The 23,677-nt window shown below is 38.2% G+C and overlaps 1 protein-coding gene across 3 annotated transcripts; it reads left to right on the top strand.

The window, feature by feature from the left end:
- The first annotated feature begins 5,364 nt into the window (after positions 1 to 5,364).
- Positions 5,365 to 23,429, top strand: LOC127412317 (pleckstrin-like). 3 transcript variants are annotated; one of them, XM_051648566.1, is made up of 10 exons: positions 5,400 to 5,509; positions 6,322 to 6,387; positions 9,094 to 9,249; positions 9,334 to 9,515; positions 13,178 to 13,269; positions 19,126 to 19,310; positions 20,168 to 20,272; positions 21,916 to 21,999; positions 22,092 to 22,164; positions 23,207 to 23,429. In XM_051648566.1, exons 2-10 carry the CDS (start codon positions 6,349 to 6,351, stop codon positions 23,344 to 23,346), a joined length of 1,056 nt encoding a protein of 351 aa, XP_051504526.1. In that variant the 5' UTR covers positions 5,400 to 5,509; positions 6,322 to 6,348; the 3' UTR covers positions 23,347 to 23,429. The 3 variants fall into 3 exon arrangements, with proteins under 3 accessions (XP_051504525.1, XP_051504528.1, XP_051504526.1); XM_051648565.1 differs by lacking the exon at positions 6,322 to 6,387 and having other exon boundaries at positions 5,365 to 5,509; XM_051648568.1 differs by lacking the exons at positions 6,322 to 6,387; positions 20,168 to 20,272 and having other exon boundaries at positions 5,365 to 5,509.
- Positions 23,430 to 23,677: the final 248 nt, after the last annotated feature.

Here is a 23,677-nt window from a genome sequence, read left to right as displayed (position 1 = left end):
CCAAAGTCATCTCTACTGTTCCTGACAATAATCCCCTACACAACAGTAATCCTTACAAGCCCGTGTGCCAATCTAATGAGATCAAGAGAGAGGCAGTGTAGCCCACTTCAGATCAACTGGATAGGAGATTTGTTCGTTTGTATGTATGTGTGTTTTAAATTTTTATGTTTTACACAAAGAGACTTACAGGATCGGCAGACCCCCTGGATCAACCTGAGGTTTTATGTCTTATCAATGATACGGTGATAAATCAAACCTTAGCCCAGATCTTTAACCATGTCAGAATACCCCCGAATCAGCAAAGTAGGTTTGATGGGTGTCAATTTGCAGTGTTGGCAGTGAAAAATATAGGCTGCTTAGAGACAATGAGTTAAATACTGTGCTTTATGTGGTCATTAATACTGTACCATAGTATTGTCTGAAGTGCCTTGGAGTACCATGTACCATATGGTAATCATAGTCATAGATATCAATACGTATGAATATTTATGACAGAAGTAACATACCACCTAGTACTATAACTATACTATACTATACTATAAATGGTACTATAATTTCTTCTTCTTCTTCTTCTTCTTATTATTATTATTTATTGTATTTTTTTATGTAAGATGTCAAAAATACCATCACTGTGCTATGGTACAACAATGGTACTTTATTTTGGGTTGATATTTAAGAACAGGCATTCATTTTGCAAGTTCATCTACTTAGTACTATATTCTGTATACTTAAAGAGATAATTCATCTCAAAAATGTCTGTCCAAACCCATATGATGTTTCTTCTTCCAAGAAACACAAAATGAGATGTTAGACAGAATGGTAAGGCTGGTTTATACTTCTGCGTCAAACCTATGATGTAGGCTCCATGAACTGGCCAATGCATTTATTTACATTTATAGTTCTGCGTTGGTGTTTCTGCATCGTTTTGTGAGCCAAACTCAGCCAAAATGCTATTGTATTTAGAGAAAATGCCTAAATTTCTGAAATAACTGTGCATTTCATATATAAACAAAGGCACTGCGATTTGTGGATTCAAAAGTATTTATTAAATCATTGAAGCATTAAAAACGAGTTCATCAAAGTATGTAGTATTTAGGTACATATCATTTATTATACATGTTGCCTGCCATGAAGAGAGACAATAAAACAGTCATATACTGTATGCTTGCTTTTGAGTCGCTTAAAGCTACACTATGTAACTTTTGGCCCTCTAGCGGTTAAAAAAATAAAACTGCATGCGTCTTGCGGAAGAACATTAATGATTAATGAAAGAAAAGACGGATATCCGAAAACATGTCATCTGAGCAGGTAAGTGCCATATCTTATGCTGTTGTTTTGACTTATTGGAAACATTGATATTTTGAAATAAATGACGTTAAAAAAGTTAGGCAATGTTCGTTAACATTAGACATAACGATCGCTAGTCTGATAAGGTCAAATGTTGTAAAGTTTTTATAATTCTGGCCAAATAGACCACAGTAGTAACTAATTTATAGATTGTCATTGTTACCAACCAGTGGTCAACATCATTTCAAGACTCACATGTCCCTGGTAAGCCTAGGACTAAAGGATTTATTTATATAAATTATTGCCGTTATAAAGAAAAATACGCACGTGTGCTAGCAAGTGAAAATTTCTGCACCGATTACAGTATAATTATTGTATTTCACTACACACACACACACACACACACACACACACACAGACGTGTGTGTGATTACACAACTATACATAAACCATATCAATAAATTAAGAATAAAGCCATCTCTGGGTCGCTTTTAAATCCTTTCAGACCTCTGAAAAGCCAAGCCGATATTGATTCAGGTTTTATTACGGACTGTATCACATTCCCTTTTTGCGTGTAGACTCTGCTCTGTTCTGGGTTTCTTTGTTTTTACAACCGGTGATTCCCCGAAGGTTTGCCGTTTTCAATGATCCATGGTCAATTTGGGTAAAGTAAAGACATGGTTTGGAAGATGGATTTTTGTTGCACTCATTCATTAATAACATTTTGTTATTTTTTAACAAAAAAAAAAAAAGTTACATAGTGTAGCTTTAAATAATAATAAATAAATATTATGGCATATTTTGATGCTCCGTGCTGAAAACAATTATCAAATTAAAGGGTTAGTTCATCCAAAAATAAAAATTCTCTCATCATTTACTCACCCTAAAGCCATCTTGGATGTGTATGACTTTCTTTCTTCTGCAGAACACAAACAAAGGTTTTTAGAAGAATATTTTAGCTCTGTTGGTCCATACAATGCAAGTGAAGTGGTGGAGGTCGATGTGTCAGAGGTAGGGGTCGGCACTGTGTTCTCACAGCGATCTTCCTTGGATGGGAGGATGCACCCCTGCGCATTTTATTCCCACCGTCCTGCTGAGAGGAACTACAAGTTACTGGCTGTCAGGCTGGCTTTGGGGGAATGACGTCACTGGTTGGAAGGTGCTAAGGTACCTTTTATTGTCTGGACCAACCACAAGAATCTCAAATACATCCATTTTGCTAAACGTCTTAATTCCTGACAAGTTCGCTGGGCACTTTTCTTCGGCTGGTTGAACTACACAATTACAGTGCCAACAAAAAACAAGAATTAGAGAAACACAGGACACCATACACTACAGTGTACAAAGGATAAGAACTGACCAATGCTAAATCCACATTAATCTGGATACATTTGAAAATGGCATTTTCATTTTCGAAACGCTCTCCGTCCACACTGCCCGTTTCAAGTGTTTTCCAAAAGTTGCTCGTCCACACTGAAATGTACGAAAACTCCTAAATCCCCTTACTGCACATGCGGAAAATCTCTGTTCCATGTACGGATTGAAACACAATTATTCTTGTGTTCCGTCGCCAGACAGCAATTTCGAGTAACCTTCCCATCGCTTTTGAAGGAATACGTTGTGAAGGTTGTACAAAGTAACATCTTTAATAATGCTATCAAAGTGAATAACAGGCACAACAACGCCACTATATCATGGGCCGGCATCTTGATTGTATGGGTTGAACATATCACATGACTACGTCACATGACAACAAATGCGTCATTGTTTTCATATATCTCCATTTTCCTGTCCACACTACTATGGGAAGACGGTGTTTTCAAATGTATCCACTTGTTACTGCAACTACATTTTTGCAAACTGATTTTTAAGTGCCGCGTTCTACGTTTCACTGTAGTTTCCTGGTGAAATTAACACTAGAAGCACTACAACAACTGTGCGTTTTATTCACTTTCAGAAAAATCTGGATTATGTCTGATTATGACTTTATAAACACTAATTTTTCACACTATTACTATTATGTAAGTGTGGAATACATTAAATGTGCACATCTTATAGTGTCAATGTGTGCTTAGCTCCCCTAAGATTGAAATCCTAGAATCGCCCGTGACTTAAATCAATATTTCATAGTCCATTTATTTATTTAGTAAATAGTCGTTTTCGCATAATGCAAGGTTCCTGATCACCATGTTGGGCTAATTTTACGATAATGAGCTCACTGTACATTATCCCTGTAACAATAAGGCTCTAACATTAATAAATGCATCAGGTGTCATGAACTAACAATGCACATTATTTGGTAACACTTTATTTTACAGGGTCCGTGTTACACATATTACATGTTACTAGTATTATTTACTTTAGTAATAACAATAACAGTATGTAAGTACAAGCAGCTATACAAAATAATTACACAGTAAATACATGTAGTTCATTAGTTCTACTCAGTAATTACCTATTAAATACACAGTAACATGAACACTGTATATGAATACCATTGTTTATGAATATGGAAATTATTTTGTGCCATGGTATATATTAAAGGACCATGGTATTATCATGATAACATAGTGTTTGCTCTCAGCAATTTTGTCAGCAGAATATAAGAAGTGACCTACTTTTTGCACTGCCTGAAGAATTATAAACAGACACAGCAGTGGAGGGCGCCCCACACTTAGTAATAGTCAAAAGTAGATCCGTTTCTAGTGAATTCATAAAATAAGAGCTGTTGGATTTAGACTTCGCCAAAAAGTTGTCTTATTTCTTTTCCACACCACTTTTCCACTTTTTTTTTTTTACTAAAGTTGCTGCTTTTTAAAGCAAATTAGAACACAAATCTCAAAGGGATGTTACACCTGTATTTTAAACCAGCTCATAAACTGCAGACACTGTAAAGGCTGGGTCCCCCTCCAGCAACCGCAAGCACATAATGTACTCATAAACCCTCCTACATCTACTTCCTGTGAAATTATTTTTTCTTTAACCAAGCATGACTGCTTATATAATTAGTTTGTTAATAAGGCTGTATTTTCCCATATATACACTACATTATTAAATGTGAAGTGTGTAATTTTTTTCTTTCATCCCAGCTTAATATGCAGTTTCAACTAAACCTAATAAGTCATCTAAGTGACTTCCTGAAAAGTGTAAACAACACTGTGGTCCTCGTGTTACTTAGTCCTGCTAACCTAAAGTCCTCTGCAAAAACACATTTTAGTTCTTCATGCTCATTCACAGCATATATCATATAATAAAGCCTGATGACCATTAAACCATACTCAACTTTATATACAAAGGTTTCTAATGTTGGAAACTCCTCAATTCATGGGTGTCCACTTTACATTAAAATATATTTTAATAGGTTATTAATGTTGAATAAATGTTATTTAGCATTTATAACATGTGAGGTAAAATGGCTCACTGTTTGGCAGGTAATATATGAAAATAACCCTTTTTTGCATGTTGTTATAGCTGCAAATACAGTAAATGATTTATAATGTATCTGTAAATGAATTATAAGTCAGTAATGAATCCCTTTATAATCCCTTAACAAAAGGAACATTCATGTAAAGTGTTACCCATTAAATTTGCAATTCTGTTTGCTAATGCTAAAGAGGCAGAAACACTTCAACTTTATAAATAATGTTCCCTCAGTGGTTCATTGCACCTTAGATTCAGTAAATAACCTTTGTATCAAGAACCAGTTCATTGGTTCTTCAGTTTGGTTCTTTGAAGATTAAAAAAACTGTTAATGGGTGGTTCTTCAGATCTGCATATGAATAATCTAGGTAGGAATAGGTATAGAATATTTTTGTTCTAGATAGTAAATACAGATACAATTATATAATTTATTATTTGAATTTTTATTAAAATGGGCATTTGTTAAAAAATAATAATAAAATAAAATACTGAAAAAAGCACAATATAATGAGCTTCTAATCATATACAAATGAAAATGCTATCATTTACACTTTTTATAATTTAATTTGTTCTGTGGGTTGGAAATAAAAAGGAAACTAGCTGACCATGAAGTGTGTGCAATGTGCAACTTCCCTTTTATCAAAATGTGTCTATAACTGTCAACTGTGGTCACACACGTCAGAGACATATATTCTCCTGCTGAAGTGCATGGCTCTCACACTCATCACTCCCTATAAAAGATAAGCAGCTATTTTTAGTTATGGAACCCACAACAATAAGAGAGGGATACTTAGTGAAAAAGGTAAGAGATGGAGTTTTATCATCCATTTCATTGTAATTCTGAGGAACTATAATAGCTTTTCTATGATACGCTGTAGTGTTTGTCATATGGAACATATAACAAGTTCTCTGGTGCAGGGATACTCAAACATTTTTAACTGAGATCCTATGAACCTGATGTTTTAAAGAGATATTTCACCAAATTGCAATTGTCATCATTTACTCACCATAATGTTGTTCCAAACTTGTATGACTTTCTTTCTTTCTTTCTTTCTGTAAATGATATATAATATGTAAGGCATGACTGACAGCCTCTGTCACATTTCACTTTCATTGCATCTTCTTTCCATACAGTGAAAATGAATGGTGACTGAGGCTGTCAGTCCATAACATTCTGTCTAACATCTCCTTTTTAAAAATAATACATGTTTGGAACAGCATGAGGTTTAGTAAATGATTAACATTTAGAAAACCAGAATATTGAGCAGAGTTGCAGAGTACTATTTTTAGACATAGACATATAGCCACAAGCAGCAATTATTGGGGTCCAAGCATGGAAAAGTGGAGCAAATTTGATGTACAGATCTGCCAGGGACAAAGTAATATAAGCAGTTACTATGTAGGTATTCTGTCTGCCATTTGAGTTTTTTGACTTTTTACTTTTTGTAACTTCTCCAAGACCGTTAGTCTGATTCGCACCAGATTTTTATACGCCAAATTGTTTAGAAGATATAAGCCAATTCATTTTTGGCCATGGCCCATTTCACTTATCAACATATATCTTCTGTACGATTTGATGAATCAAAATTCTTTTGATATTGTTTTGTCTTGAAGGTCTCTAGATGATACATGCAAAACTGAATGCGGATCGGACAAACGGTCTCAGAGGAGTTAGAAACAGTAGGTTTTTCGAAAAACTTTTTTTCGATAGACCTTTGTTTTGATAGACACTTGAAGTACCTTCAGAGACCCCTATTACAAGATAAGCTACTGAATGTTGAGACTGACCTCTAAGCACTGTTATCATGTGATGACGTTTTGTCATTTTTTCCATGAAGTTACGATGCAGCCTACACAAATTGGTCAATTTTAGGAACGGAAGTGGAAATATACTCCTCCTTTTCCAACAATAGCATAGCGGCATGAAATATACACTTTTGTCTGTACAAGTTTCATTTTTCTAATTGCACATTTTACCCTATAGGGTTCTTTTGAAATAAATAACGAGTGATAGGGTTCTTTATAAAAGCATTTCTGCTGAGAGTGAACTTTTTGATTTAACAAAATGTCCTGTTTTCCGTGAAATACAGGGTAATTTGGGCATCAGGGTATGACAACTGAAAGTGAAGTAAAATTGTGACCACCACTCTACGTGTCAGCTAAAACAAAGAACTGAAAATGAAAACATTTGAATGTTTACACTTCGCTCATATCGTCTGCATGCAACTGTTATTTGTGATTATATACAGTGATGGGAAACATTCAGAAAACTTCATAAGAATTAGAAGCACATCAATGGTTTAAGAACTCAAGTCAAATAATATTTAAAAATACATTTTGGCGAGTGTTAGTGCTTTAATGTATAGTTTGTCAGAATTGTTCTTTTTATGTTGTCAATATGTTAGGTTGTTACTTTTATTGTTGTAATTTATAGGCTAATTGTGTTTGTTTTAATTGTTTTAGTAGGCTAATTTGGTTTATTTTTTATTAAGTCTCTCTTGAAAAAGAGATTTTAATTTTAAAGTGACTAACCTGGAAAAATAAAGGTTCAAGAAAACAAATGTGACGATCCATTCGATTATCGGAAAATGTTCACCTTAGGTATTAACTTCTGATTCCATTTATAAAACTGGATCAGAAAAGAAATATTTGTTATGTCTTCAGCAAATACCTAGAACTGTTTTGAAATCTGGTGATTCTATGCATTGTGTTTGTTATCAATAACCACGTAAATATGCACATGACAATACTGATTAATATTTAGGAATTTGGTTTCATTCTAAGGTGTCATGTAAACAGTTTAACCTAATTGCCATATGCCGATTAAACCAATATGCCGGTTTCTAGAAATACGAATAAGACAACTGGCATATGCTGTACTTTTATGTTCATCTGAAATAAGAGATTTTCATTTTAAAGGGACTACTCTGACAAAATAAAGGTTTTGTCATTTTATTTTTGGGCTGCAAATAGTGCTGACATATTGCAAACAGGCTGTACTGTGTATCCATTGTAAAATGTAAAATGTAAAATGGAGTAAAAAGTTAAATGTCTCACATAAGACAGAAGCCCTTTAAAATATATACTGATGAGCCAAAACATTATGACCACCTGCCTAATATGCTGTTGGACCTCTGCATGCCAACAAAACAGCATCGAGCCGTGGAGACATGGAATCTACAAAACCCCTGAAGGTGTCTTGTGGTATCTGACACCAAGACATTAGCAGCAGATCCTTCAAGTCCTGTTAGTTGCGAGGTAGAGCTGCGTGGATCGGACTTGTTGGTCTAGCACATCCCAAAGATGCTCAATCGGATTGAGATCTGGGGAATTTAAGGCCTTGAACTCTTCATCATGTTCCTCAAACCATTCCCAAACAATGTGTGCAGTGTGGCAGGATGCATTATCCTACTGAAAGAGGCCACTGCCATCAGGGAACACCATTGCCATGAAAGGGTGTACCTAGTCTGCAACAATGTTTAGGTAGGTGGCACGTGTCAAATTGGCATCCACATGCATGGCTAGAACCAGGGTTTTCCAGCAGAACATTGCCCAGAGCATCACACTCCCTCCACCGTCTTGTTGTCTTCTCACAGTGCATCCTGGTGCCATCACTTCCCCAGGTAAATGGCGCACACGTACACGGCCTTTGTTGCCCTTGCACATAGATAAACCTCGGGTGCCCAACACCCTGTCGCTGGTTTGTCCCTCCTCCGACCACTGTCCGTAGGTACTCACCACTGCTGACCAGGAGCACCCCAACAAGCCTTGCCGTTTCAGAGATGCTCTGACCCAGTCGTCTGGCCATAACAATTTGGCCCTTGTCAAAAGTCGCTTAGGTCTTTATACCTGCCCATTTTTCCTGAATTCAACACGTTGACTACGAGAACTGATTGTTTGCTTACCATCTAATCTACCCAGACCTTGACATATGGCCATGTTAGGAGATGATCAACGTTCTTCGCGTCACCTGTTAGTGGTCATAATGTTTTTGTCTTATCAGTGTATATGAAATATACGTCTGACAAAATGTACAGAGCTAGGTTACTATCTGTAGGGGAGAGCAAAGACAATAATAAAAAAAAAAAAAATTATATCTTCCTTCATAATTCACACACTGACAAATTATTTTGGTATAAGAAACATATTTGCTAATTGCAATATATCATTGAAATATATACTTTGAGAAAGACTACATTATAGTAAAATTATGAACATTACAGTTGTCCTCTGTTACAATTGTACCTAGTCTTGCTCTACTACAGATATTAATTACAGCGTTAGTATTCTAAGCCTGACAATACTAGTGAATTAGAATTCAGTCAGTAATATTTACATTGGTTATTTAAGGAAGACTGATCAGTAAATTGCTCTTTTGTTCTGCAGGGTACAGTGCTGAACTCATGGAAGGTGGTATGGGTGGTGTTAGCAGATGATGCTATTGAATATTACAAGAAGAAGACAGACAGCAGTCCAAAGGGAATGATCCCTATGTCGGGAGCAGCTGTAACCAGCCCGTGCCAGGATTTCAATAAAAGAATGGTGAAGGAATCCTGTGGCTCTTATACCAATACTGCTGACTTATCTGGATTTTTTTCATTAATATCTTCAATGTTTTTCCAACAGTTAGTGTTTAAGGTCAGCACAGCTAAGAAACAGGACCATTTCTTTCAAGCGACCCATCTTGAGGAAAGAGAGCTTTGGGTGAAAGATCTCAAGAGGGCAATCACATGTATAGAGGGGGGAAAGAAGTTTGCCAGGAAGTCAACACGACGATCTATTCGATTACCGGAAAATGTTAACCTCAGGTACAACCTCATGATTCCATTTCTTTTTAAACTGCTCACTCTATTTATTCTGTTTGTTATCAATGACCACGTTTACATACATGCACATTAAAATACTGATTAATATTTTTTAATTTGGTTATATTACAATTTTGTATGTGTCATGTAAACAGTGTTAGGCAAGTTACTTAAAAAGGAATCTATTACAATAATTAATTATTACTAATTACTACTTATTATTTAATGGAAAAAGTAATCATATTACTACTTTAGTTTTGTTATTTCTAAAACACTTTTCACATTATTTTATAAAAGAGTTACAAGCAATGTACTAAAAGTAATGCATCAGTAACGTCATGGTTACTTGCGTAACCTCCATTCCCTGATGGAGGGAACGAGACGTTGTGTCGATGTAGTGACACTAGGGGTCACTCTTGGGAGCCCGAGACACCTCTGGTCTTTGATAAAAGGCCAATGAAAATTGGCGAGTGGTATTTGCATGCCACTCCCCCGGACATACGGGTATAAAAGGAGCTGGTATGCAACCACTCATTCAGGTTTTATGCTGAGGAGCCGATATAAGGTCCGGCCATTTCAGTGGGTAGTTCAGCATTGTGGCAGGAGGGACACAACATCTCGTTCCCTCCATCAGGGAACGGAGGTTACACAAGTAAACGTGACCAGGAGCCAGGGCAGGATATACCGGATAGCCTCCATCTACTGCTCCACCGTCGAGAACTGCTGGGCAAAGTCCTTGACGGTGTCACCGAATAGGCCAGCCTGGGTGATGGGGACAGCAAGGAACCGTGTCCTGTCAGCCTCACCCATCTCGACCAGGTTGAGCCAAAGGTGGCGCTCCTGGACCACTAATGTGGACATCGTCTGCCCGAGAGACCACGCCGTGACCTCCGTCGCTCGGAGAGCGAGGTCGGTCGCTGAGCGCAGTTCCTGCATAAATCCCGGGGCGGAAGTACCCTCGTGCAGTTCCTTTAGCTCTCCTGGACTTGCAGAAGAGTCATGGCGTGCAGGGCGGAGGCGGCTTGTCCAGTGGCACCGTAGGCCTTGGCCGTCAGAGACGACATAAACCTACAGGCCTTGGACGGGGGCTTTGGGCACCTGCGCTAGGTGGCAGCGCTCTGCGGGCATAGGTGCACCGCGAGTGCCTTTATCCACCGGGGGATTGCCGAATAGCCCTTGGCTGCCCCACCATCAAGGGTAGTGAGGGCAGGGAAGCTGAAAAGATTGGGACCGGGCAGTAAAAAAGTGCCTCCCATGACCTTGTCAGCTCTTCATGCACTTCCGGGAAGAAAGGAACGGGGGCAGGGTGTGGCTTTGAGCCACAATCTCACAAGGCCCAATCTCACACCCCACACCCACTCTGACCTTCAATTCACACAACACCAACACCTCCTGCAACCCCCCTCCTCCCCCCTCCTGCTACTCAACCTGCACTTAAGATCTGTGAAGATGATGTGAGCTGCGTCTTTCGACAACAAAGGATAAGGAAAGCACAGGGCCCAGATGGCATTTCACCTGCATGTCTTAGATCCTGTGCTAACCAGCTGGCCCCCATCTTCATACAGATGTTCAATAGATCACTGGAGCAGTGTGAAGTCCCATGCTGCTTCAAACGTTCCACTATCATCCCCATCCCAAAGAAACCAAAAATCACAGGACTTAATGACTACAGACATGTCGCCCTGATGTCTGTGGTCATGAAATCATTTGAGAGACTGGTGTTGGCCCACCTGAAGAACATAACTGGACCCTTTCTAGATCCCCTTCAATTTGCTTATCGAGCAAACAGGTCTGTGGATGATGCAGTCAACATGGGATTGCATCATATCCTGCAACATCTGGACAGACCAGGGACATATGCAAGGATCCTTTTTGTGGACTTCAGTTCGGCTTTCAACACCATCATCCCAGCTATACTCCAGAATAAATTACACCAACTCTCTGTTCCCTTGTCTATCTGTCAGTGGATTACCAGCTTTCTGACGGACAGGCAGCAGCTTGTGAGACAGTGGAAACTTACTTCAAGTACCTGTACAATCAGCACTGGTGCCCCCCAGGGATGTGTGCTCTCCCCACTACTCTTCTCCCTCTACACCAATGACTGCATCGCCAAGGACCCCTCTGTCAAGCTCCTGAAATTTGCTCCTGATGGTGTTGACACCACTGTCCTCGGCCTCATCTGAAATGACGATGAGTCTGCATACAGAAGGGAGGTTAAACAGCTGGCTGTCTGGTGCAGTCAAAACAACCTGGAGCTGAACATGCTCAAAACGGTGGAGATGATTGTGGGCTTTAGGAGGAACCCCCCAATACTGACCCCCCGCACCATTCTAAACAGCACTGTGGCAGCAGTGGAGTCATTCAGGTTCCTGGGCACTACCATCTCACAGGACCTGAAGTGGGAGACCCACATTGACTCCATTGTGAAAAAGGCCCAGCAGAGGTTGTACTTCCTTCGCCAGCTGAGGAAATTCAGTTCTACTCAGCAGTCACTGAGTCTGTCCTCTGCACTTCAATAACTGTCTGGTTTGTTTCAGCTATGAAATCAGACATCAGAAGACTACAAAGGACAGTTCGGACTGCTGAGAGGATTACTGGTTGCGCCCTGCCCCCCCTTCAAGAACTATACACTTCCAGAGTAAGGAAAAAGGCTGGAAAAATCACTCTGGACCCCACTCACCCTGCCCACTACCTTTTTGAACTGTTGCCTTCTGGCCGACGCTTCAGAGCTCTGAGCACAAGAACCGTCAGGCACAGGAACAGTTTTTTCCCTCAGGCTATCCATCTCATGAACAGTTAAACTGCCCCATTGAGCAATAACTATGTGCAATACACAGTTTAGTCTTTCTTATATTTATCCAACACATCCAAGCTCTTCTGCCATTTCATTCCTCTGAAAAAAAAAAAAAAAAAATTTGCACTGTACATAACAGATTTGTATTTACACTGTACACAACAGATTGTATTTTATTTGCACTACCCATGTGAATGTGTGTGTGTGTATGTATGTGTGTGTCTGTACGTATGTGTATAATTATTTTTTCTTTTTTCTTTTTTATTATTATCTATGTCTTGCTGCTGTTTTTGTATTGTTTTTGTATGGTTGTACACTGGAAGCTCCTGTCACCAAGACAAATTCCTTGTATGTGTAAGCATACTTGGCAATAAAGTTCATTCTGATTCTGATTCTGATTAAGCCAATATTCCGGTTTCTAAATAAAAAAAGGACAACTGGTGTATGCTGTAATATTACGACTACATCATGGAAACACCTTATTCGGAATATCCTCTGTTAAATTATATCTGCAATCATGACCTACATTTTACAATTCATTGCCCTTTTGTGTGCTGTTGTTAATGAGAATTAATGAGTAGATTAAGTTACTGTGTAGAATTTATGAAAATGAATTTGGAATATGCAGATTACATGTATACAAGAATATTACAATAGCTGTGGAGCAAGTAAACATCTTTTTCTGGAATAAAGGACTTTAATCAGAAAATGATATGCATGTAAAACATGATCAGTGTTAAACTGCTTGGATAAAAAAGTGGCTGAGATCTGCAATAGCTACAATATAATAACTAAAGGATCAAAAAAGTTTCAAAGAGTCTGTGAACATTATAAATCCTTTAAAACCTTGCCTTTTTCTGTTTTTCTTCAGTGAGCTGTATATTTTAATGAAAGATCAAGACACAGGGGTCAAAGAGCTGAAGCTAGAGAAGGAAAAAAGACTGTTTAATCACTGTTTCACAGGTAAGATACCATTAATGTCATACTCTGATCAGGTTTAAGGCACAGTCCAAGATTCAAAATATTCAACCTACAGCCCCAGTGCTAAAAATGAGCTGAGATGTTTATTTTAAGAATAAATGTGTGATATATAGGCTTGGTCTTAAAGACACACCCACCTGCTGGTGATGCCAATCAGAGGATGGAGACACAACCCATGTCTTTTGGGGGTGTGTCAAGATCCAGGAGTTTTGGTTGAAGGTTCGGAGTTTTGTGTGTGTTGTATTGGGCACTTGGGTTTAATTTTGCCCCAGACTCTGTATTTTGGGCGAGGGGGCAGTCATCGATATTGAGAATAGACACATAAAGAGTTGGGTCCTAACCAGTGTCATGATTGCCAGACAGATACTTTTAAGGGGATGGAGGTCGGCTGAAGCACCCTCATTTCTGGAATGGTGCTCGGAGATGGGGAGGGTGGCGGCCTTTGAAGAAAGGTCATTTAGAAGACTAGGGAAATTGAACTTGTTTGTGGAGAAATGGGGTGGATATCTGATGTTGCTGGATGTGTGATTATTATTATTATTATTATGTTTGTGTGTGTGTGTGTGTGTGTGTGTGTGTGTGTGTCTATACTGGGATGTTGTTGGGGGCCAGGGAGGGGTTGGGGATTGGGAGGGGGAGGATTGATAGTGGGGGTTAATTGTTGATTCCGTGTATATATGTTTTGTTTTTCTGTGTTCCATATCAATAAAATCAATAAAAAATTGTTAATCAGAAAAAAGAATAAATATGTGAAAGGGAATAAACAAAAAAGGAAGTACTGTGGGAAATTTCTGTGTCATTTCTGCACCACATCACATACCTATTAATTTAGTTTTAAGTTACTTCCTAAAACACTTTCACATTATTTTACATATATGTGTAACCCAAATAATGTACTTAAAAATAATTAACTTAAACTTGAAAGTCAGTAACTGCAATCTGATTACTTGAATCCAGTGGCGGGCCTTGTGTGATTCATGCCATTAAGAAAACACAGTTTCACAATGAATGAGACACTCTATGCCTTTGGGCATCATACATTATGTCACATGCTAACTAGTAATACCAACTGACATTTTAAAAACACGTCCATGCACGAAAGCCAGAATTTGAAACGACACTTAATGCTCAAGCAAGCCTAATTTTAACTGCAGCATGACTGTTATGTGAAATGAACGTCTCCCGAACAGACATTCAAAAATCATAATTTTTCATATGAATCTACCAAGGAGGTCTATAATACCTGGAAAAATCTATCAATAATATTTGCAATTTAAATGTTGCTTGCAATAAATTTCGTTTCATCAGTGTACACGGTTATGCTGCGTTCCATTCAAGTTGGATGTGGGATATTCCTACTTGATATCTCTGACCATAAACCCTAGAGATGTCTCCTAGCAACCCAACTGATAAACAATGCTGCAGCACTAGCATTTGTGCTTCAGGTGTACGAATTTCAAAAGAGATTATAATGTTTTATACAGCTGTTTCTGCAGGCGTTTGTTAAACAAGCTTTAATATCATGTAATGTGGAAACAAATTCATTTATCGATATTACTTAATAAAGTGAATGTTTATCACTTACTTTGTATATCTCCCTGAGTGTCGACATGTTTGTGTGACATCATGCACCTGCATCTTGATGAAGTTGAGAATGTTCTGCACGAGCCTACAAGTTGTAATTCTGATTTAAAGATCCATAGCACTTTTCCTAGTAGGAAGTTGTAAAATCTGACTTTCCGAGTTGAATTGAACGCAGCACTACTTTTCAAAACGTGATCCGACACTGAATGCTCCAGCAGACTAATTTACACTTAGAAAACTCCTGATGTTGCTATAACAATGTAAAAAGCACTTACCAATTTGCTTGAAGTGAAAATCAGTCCTCCTTTCCTGTTTAATAAATTAAGAAATCACACGGTCATGCAGAACACCTCGTGTTTTTAAATCCATAAGGATCTCTTTCTCAATGGCGATAGCGGCAGTAATGACAGTCAACTCAGCAAGATGTCGCGCTCTTCGCTTTCAAATTACATCACTTAAAGCATGATTGCATCACTCAAGGCCAGCTAGAAGACCTCGACCGGGACATATCCTAAAGATCACACCCACCAAGAACAAGTAAACCAATCTGATTGGCTGATGAATTTGCTCCACTTCTCGAGCTTCCCACGGCTCCACCTTCCATGACTTCATCCCTCGAGTTTCCCACGGCTCCGCCTTCCACGGCTTCTCCCTTCGAGCCTGCCATGGCTCTGCCTTCCACAGCTTCGCCCCTTGAGCTTCCTATGGCTCCGCCTTCCATGGCTCCACCCCTTGAGCCTCCCATGGCTCCGCCTGCCACGGCTCCGCCTTCAGAGTCTTCTACGGCTCCAGTCTCTAGTCTGTGGCCGCCTCCCAGGCCTCCTGACCCTATCTCAACCCTGTGGTCACCACCCAGGCCTCCTGATCCTGTTTCAGCCCTGTGGTTACCAACCAAGCCTCCTGATCCAGTCCCTACCCTGAGGTGGTCTCCTCGTCGTCCACCTGATCTGCTCTGGTCTTCTGGGTCTCCTGGCTGTCCGCCTGATCTGCTCTGGTCTTCTGGTCTCCTGGTTGTCCACCTGATCTGCTCTGGTCTTCTGGCTCTCCCAACTGTCTGCCTGATCTGCTCTGGTCTCCTGGGACTCCTGGCCATCCACCTGACCTGCTCTGGTATCCCTGGTCTCATGACCGTCCGCTTGGTCTGCTCTGGCTCCCTTGGTTCCATGGTCGTCTACCTGATCTGCCCTGGTCTCTTTGGACCCCTGTGTCGCCTGCCTCCTCGCTTCAGGAGCCGCTCATGGGGGGGTGGGGGCTCTGTCATGAATCCCGCCTTTGTTGTTCCTCCCTCTCACCACCAGAGGGTTCCATCACCTGGGGTTTGAATTTAACTCTCTGGACTCTATTTCCCATAATCCCCGTACCTGTCAATGATTACCTGTTCACCTGTTTCCAATTCACGCGGCTATTTAAGTCTCACCCACACTCGCTGTCATTGCGAAGTCTTGTTTTGCCCAGGCTGACATTTCTGAGTGTTTTCTGAGTTTGTTGCATTTCCTGTGTATTATCCTGGACTGTTTACCCTGTTTTTGATCTGTTGCTGCCTGCCTACTGTTACTGCCTTGTTTATCTGGATTTAACCTGTGATTGTCTGCTGTCTGCCCCGACCTCTTGCCTGGTTATTGAATATTCCTCTGGACTGCCTTTGATATTACTTCTGCTGGTGATTTGTCTCTGCCTGTCTGAATTACTATATTTATTGTTATTAAAAGCTGCACATGGATCTCAACTCCATTGACTCATCATTACACTGGGACTTTGATTCATCGTTCATTTTGATTTCATTCACTGATTCGTTCAGTGACCTTTTCTGGAGATTACATATTAACGGCAGTAGGTGGTGACCAATCAGCATCTTTTATGTTATTCAGTTATTGACTCAACTGATAAGAGAACACAGTGAGAACACAGTATCGTTCACCACCGAAACAAGGGAAATGAACAAGAATGATTAATTTGATTAAAAGATTCATTCAGAAATACTGATTCATGTACAAACTAAATACCACTAGTTCAAAACCAGACTATAAATGCAGTCCAGAAAGTAGAGTTGTGCTTGTTGCTTTAACTTCTTTTGGAAGTATTTTTGCTGGTGGAGAAGAAATGCACTAACTAACTGGGCAATTTTTGTCTAAAGTTACTTAAAGGGAAAGTTCACCCAAAATTCTCTCATTATTTACTCACCCTCATGCCATCCCAGATGTGTGACTTTCTTTCTTTTGCTTAACACAAACAAAGATTTTTCAGCTCTGTAGGTCCATGCAATGCAAGTGAATGGGTACCAAGAATTTGAAGCTCCAAAATACACATAAAGTCTGCATAAAAGTAATCCATACAACTCCAGTGGTTAAATCCATATCTTCTGAAGCGGTATGTTAGGTGTGGCTGAAAAACATATCAATGTTTAATATGTTTTTTAATATAATTTCACCTCCCTGCCCAGTAGGTTGTAATATACACAAATAATGCAAATTGCCATAAACAAAAGAAAGAGAATGTAAAAGTGGAGATTGATAGTAAAAAAATGTCTTAAATATTATCATACAGCTTCTGAAGATATGGATTTTTTATGGATGAGAAAGTTATACACATCAGGGATGGCATGAGGGTGAGTAAATGATGAGAGAATTTTCATTTTTGGGTGAACTATTCCTTTACTTGTTTGTAGAACTGATGTATAAAAGCAATGTCAACCTTGCAATTGTGCTACACAACAGCACTCTTGTTTATGTGATATTGCTTAAATAAAACAGTGACAAAAATGACACCAACATTTAATAAATATTTAAAGGTACACATTCCTAAAGAAATGAATAGTAATTTTCAAACAAATGCAAAAAATCATGATCACTCACATGAGATAAAGACTCTATTCATATCAGTAACTTCATAAAGGCTGTTTTTTTCTACATGAGAGGGTCTCCTCATGGGGGTCGCCATGTTAGGATCACATGACCAGCCGAATACAGTACTTTTAGGACACTTATTGGACACTTTCCCTCACAGATTAAATGAATCATGGCTGACTGTGAATAGTGAATTTCTACAATGGAATTGTTAACTTAAAACTTTTGCATTTATATGATGCCGCATCCTCGCCCCTAGGTGTCAGTGTGAGTTCAAGATGACACACATGAAAAATTATTGGGTGCCCCTTTAAATTTAAATGGTTAAATACAACAGGTTCAAGCAGGTTTAAAGGCTCATCCAATCGGAATCTCACAAGTAATGAATCTTGAATAGCGAGCAAATAAGTCGAGACTTAATTGAATCTTTTGCAGCTTTTGTCAAGTAACCTAATAAGGTGCTGGCGACAGCTACACTGCATTAGCTGATTTTATTCAAATTAAATATTATGAATGAATCAACCTGACTACATTAGGCTATTCGCCAACAAAAGTCTTTTTTAAGGGTCGATTCAGACAGAAATAGGTTCTTAATAAAATGTTCCTTGGAGAAATAAAATTAATATACAGGAAGATTATAGAGATATAAAGTTGTGTGCATAGCAAAACCTAGATAATTTGGTTTTGAAAGGATTTAATGACATTTACATTTATTCATTTGGCAGACGCTTTTATCCAAAGCAACTTACAAAAGAGGAATAATACATCATAAGCGATTAATGCTGCTTAGCACAACAAAGCAAGTCATGTGGGTAAGGGTCACGCGAGAAGACAAAATGCAGGAAAAAAAACGTGACTTCAGTACACCGTAAACAAACAATGCTAAACTTTAGTAATAAATAATACTCTAAAACAAGTGAAGTACTGTTTAGAGATACACTAAGAACAACACTAGATTTACACACAATAAAAAAACAACTCTAAACATAGCAGTGAATACCCTAAGACAAGTCAAAACAATGTAGCACACACACACGCTTAAGCGACACGAGTTCAACACAGTAAACAAACAGCAAAATTCTAGTGATGAATACTACTCTAAAACAACGTGAAACAATGAAAAAAACCCACACTTACATGCAACCGCAGACTCCTGTAGATAGATAGCTTCTCCTCATGAGAATGAGAAATTTCATTCTGAGATCTTTTTTGACTGCAGATTTTGGTATCTTGGTAAACATTGACAACATTGTTGAGATGTCTTCTAAAACTATAGAGGAGACACATGCAAGATTACTGGGACCCTTTTCTTTGGAAGAAAATCTGGAGAAGCTGGAGACTTACTGTATTTATGACTTATGATTTATTAACGAAATCTAATTTTTTATTTTTTTCCCTTTGGGAAACACAGGAAACATAGTGGTCGACTGGTTGATATCTCAGGGAAAGGCCAGAAACAGAGCTGAGGGGTTGATGCTGGCCACTGGACTGCTCAATGAGGGCTTCTTGCTGCCTGCTGGAGAGCTATCCAAAGATGGGGCAGAAAAAGGAGCAGAATGTGTTTTCTTGGACCAGATAGATGCTCTTTATTATTTTGTGAGTTATCAAAATCCTGAGCTTCAAGAATGTGTCTGAAATCCCGTACTGTTAGAATATGTACTCTATTTAATGAAGGACGCACTTCTCGGCATTGTAAAACCATATGTTCTTTAGGTATGTATGCGAGCAGTATGAATAGATTCTGGACATACTTCATACGGGAACATGGGCATTGTCCCATGGCCTGAATATATGACGTAATTACAACAACCGTGAAAATAATTTACTCTGGTTTTGTTAAACAAGCACAAGGAACAACTTTTTGGTATATAGCACTTACAGTTGAAAAGAACCGTCTGACTCGCGGTTCTCTACAGTTTCTTTTAAATCCAGCGTTTTGAACATGACTTCTCAGCTCCCAATGGATTATGGGATAGTAAAGTGTCCAGTTGATCCGCACTTCAGAATCTCATAGTACTGTAGGTATTTCACGCTTACTGATTATGAATACTGAGGATTCTGACATACTTACCATTGGCATACTATGTAGTAGGGAAGTATGCATATGTGTTCCGAAACCTAGTGAGCTGCCTACAAAGGCACCATTGTAAAGCATCAAAGGTGCGCTCCTGACACAAAGCCTGTACCAAAAATTAGATAGCAGAATTGTGCCTAAATTCCAAATCATTACCTTATGAGTTTTCATTTCAGTCAGGATGCTGTCTTAGAAGACAGCCATGTTTGTTTTGTAAGCCTAGGTAGGCAATTGACAACAAGGCAGGTCACTAGGTTTGGAAGTCAGCCATATTATATTCCAGTATGCTACAAATCTATTATGAGGTGAAATGACATGTATAAAGCACTTGCAAGAATGAATGAAGTTGCAGCAGAAGTGTTTGTTTGTTGTATTGCAGGCAGATAGTGGTTTCTTTTGTGAGGGTTACTCCAGTGATGAGGATGCAATTGTGAAGGAGGAGTTTAGAGGTGCAATAGTCAAACAGGGCTGTTTGCTGAAGCAGGTAAGACATTGCACTGCTCTAACATACAGTATAAAGTGTAGTAGTTAAAGTTTGATGGCAGCAGTGACCTGCTAATATCTCCACATCCACACCAGTAATTAATTGCAAGGTTCATTCAGCTGGTTGTTGGTTGGATATATGTGGCTTGCTGCTAACAGAAAGAACATGTTCAGGTCATATTTCAACCCAAAATAATAATAATAATAAGAAATAAGAATTATTTTAACAATAGTTTGCATAAAGAAAATGAAGCCTATTTTCGAATTCTTAGAACCATAATGCAAAATAGTGTATGCACCTTAATCTCATTCTCATTATTGTAATGCATCCAGATTTTTTACTTTTGAGCTTTTTGGTATTTCCTATTATTCCCAGTATTGATTCTTAAGCCAGCGTCACACAAGCATATTCCAAACAAATCAATTTTAGCTAAGTGTGTCACACTTAACAACTTACACTCTTCAGTTGGTGGTCTGTCACACTTGCCGATTCAGAATGGTGGAGGGGTGAATCCATGCTGACTCTCTCTCTCTCTGATTCCCTGTCCTATGATTTAGGATGTGATTCATGGAGTAATTTTACCTTGTGAATGTGTGTGACATACTTGCTGTATGTCCATATGCAGCTTCAGTGAGACAGAACAGACTGTTGTGCCTCTGCTTTCTGATCTCATTAGTCATTTTAGTGTAGGAGAACCCCAGGAAAAACGCTTGGTAACACTGTGGATTACAGTCTGCATTTGTGATGATATGTGGCTGAGTGCGATCGTTGATGAAAATGTTCAGATCAGTATGACGTCTTGTCATTTCTTCAGTAAAAGAAGAAGCTCTTTGGTCACTTGACGAGCCACCCCAGCAAATGAAAAAACATTTCTATCATGTTTGATTTGCTTTCCCAGTTGCTGAAACCATTAATTCAGCAGGGAGTCCAGACAGTCAAGGGATAAACAACCTCCCGGTGGCAGACGCTAATGTCTCTCCATCTCTCACCTGCTGGACGGCGATTATGTAAATAAAGATTTTGCATGGAAATCTGATGAAAAATTTGGCTAGTGTGACTCCGGCTTTAGATATTCAGTAATCAGTATTTATAAGATCATGTAATTCAGTAATTATAGAGGAATGTAACTCAAAAGTAAAAAGTCAGGATGCATAATGGTAATTTGGAGAAAAATTTTACTTAATTTTCATAAGAATTTCACATTGAAAAAAAATTCTTAATGGTTAGACTTTATGATGTATATATGTACAGTTTATACAGTAAATATATATATTATTATTTATATTATTTAGAATAAAATATATACAGTGGCAAGAAAAAGTATGCAAACCCTTTGAAAATAGCTCTTTCTGCATAAAATGTGATCTAATCTTCATTCTTCATCAAAGTCACAAGTATAATTAGACGTCATTAGCTTAGGGGTTCACATACTTTTTCCAGCCTACACTGTAAATGTTTGAAATGATGTATTCAATATGCACAAGAACAATACAATAATTTGTGTGTTATAATTTGAAGATCAAACCAGATTTTAAGACAAATTTATACATAAATGCAGGTAATTCCAAAAGGTTCACACAACATATTACAGTAAATGTCCTCAGACACTCCTTACTTCATTCCTTGTTTTTTCTCCTAAACAGGGCCACCGGAGAAAGAACTGGAAAGTCAGGAAGTTTATCCTCAGAGATGATCCTGCTTATATCCATTACTATGATCCCACCAAGGTGAGCACGGTTCTGTTATTAAAGATTTTTTTCCCTTTTTGTGCTCATGTAGTATTAAAACCTTATACTGTTTGTCTGTCTTTCTCTGTAAGGGTGAGGAAGAGCCGCTTGGTTCCATTCACCTGCGTGGATCAGTTGTGACTGCAGTTGAATATGTGCCTGAAGGTATGACAACTAGCCAATGTTGTCAATATTTTATAAATTAATGATAAAATATAACATGATGACAACAGCACACTTTAAGGCATAGTAATTACACAGCATCCACTGCTTTATAAATATGGCATTGTGTAAATTATATTGACACAAACTGGCTAAATTTCACAAAACCTGTCCCATACATATTTTTTATTAGGGCTGCATGATTATGAGTAAAATAATAATTGACGATTATTTCCCTTGATATTGTAATTCATTTCGATCAATATAGTTTACCTTAAAATACATATTTTGGGTGGATCAAGTGCACAGAAAGTGAGCAACGGACTTGGTATTTGGTAACAATGCTTAATTGCTTAAAAAAAAAAAAAAAGAAAAAAAAAAGAAAAGAACATTTTGACACAACATGAGTAGACCTACACACAGTATGACTTTAATTGGCATTTTTCACAATTAGTTAATTGTGGCAGTTGTATTGTAATATTGATTATTTTTCAGATTAATTGGGCAGCCCTAGAAAGAATAAAAAATATATATATATTTTTAAAAATAAAATAAAGCCAATTGTTAGGTCTGTCAAGATTTTTTGCATCATTTATGTTTATCAACATTATTTACTATGACAATTAAGCACACCCCCTCCCACCAATTCTCATTACCGTAATGCAAAAAAATCTAATATAAAAAACAATTATTCCAATTCTAAAGTGTTTCTACATAATTGTGGTATTTGCTTTGTTTTATAATGCCTTTAATTTATGCTTATTTAAAAAAGTATTGTATTATAATAATTTTTTATTGTAATAAAGTAGATAAACACTGTGTTACAGGCATGAGAATCAAATAAAAATTCATTATTGAAAAGAACTGGAATTACAAAAGTAAAACGGACGCATTATGATAATGAGAATTTTGGGGGAGCGGGGTTGCGCACAAATCAACTCTTATTCAGAATATTAAGCTCTTATTGAGATATTCAGTACCAAGAATGGTTAAAATGTTACTATAATATTCAAATATTTTTGTCTCTTCTTCAAAACTCCTGCAGCCAAGAGATACGAGGTTGATGGGAATCTCTTTGAAATCATCACTTCAGATGAGATACACTACTACCTGCAGGCAGCTTCAGCCAATGAGCGCACAGACTGGATCAGAGCCATCCAAAGTGTGGCAAAGTCTGGCAAATAATCTGATAAGAATTAGGCAGTGGCCCTGACCCATCCTGTCATTTGAAGCGCAATAAATAAATAAATAAAGTCATGCTGTTCTTATATGGTATGTTGAAATTCTTTTCGAAACTCACACAGTTTTGGCTATGCATCAAACATGTTCCACTTTCAGCTTTTTCCAAAAATAAACATCCCAGTTTTTTGTTTTTTTTAACCTTCAGCATTTGCACAAAACAAGAGGCTTTCTAATAATCTTGTGACAATTTTCTCACTATGGAGACAGGATCTGGGCAAATATGTTTTTTTTCACTATAGAGTATACATACTGTACTAGCACTCATGTGCCCATC

Source organism: Myxocyprinus asiaticus, chromosome 21, assembly GCF_019703515.2.
Source record: "Myxocyprinus asiaticus isolate MX2 ecotype Aquarium Trade chromosome 21, UBuf_Myxa_2, whole genome shotgun sequence".
In the NCBI taxonomy this organism is placed as follows: Eukaryota; Metazoa; Chordata; class Actinopteri; order Cypriniformes; family Catostomidae; genus Myxocyprinus; species Myxocyprinus asiaticus.
Note: the sequence above shows the minus strand (reverse complement) of the source record. Positions and strands in the feature narration are given on the sequence as shown.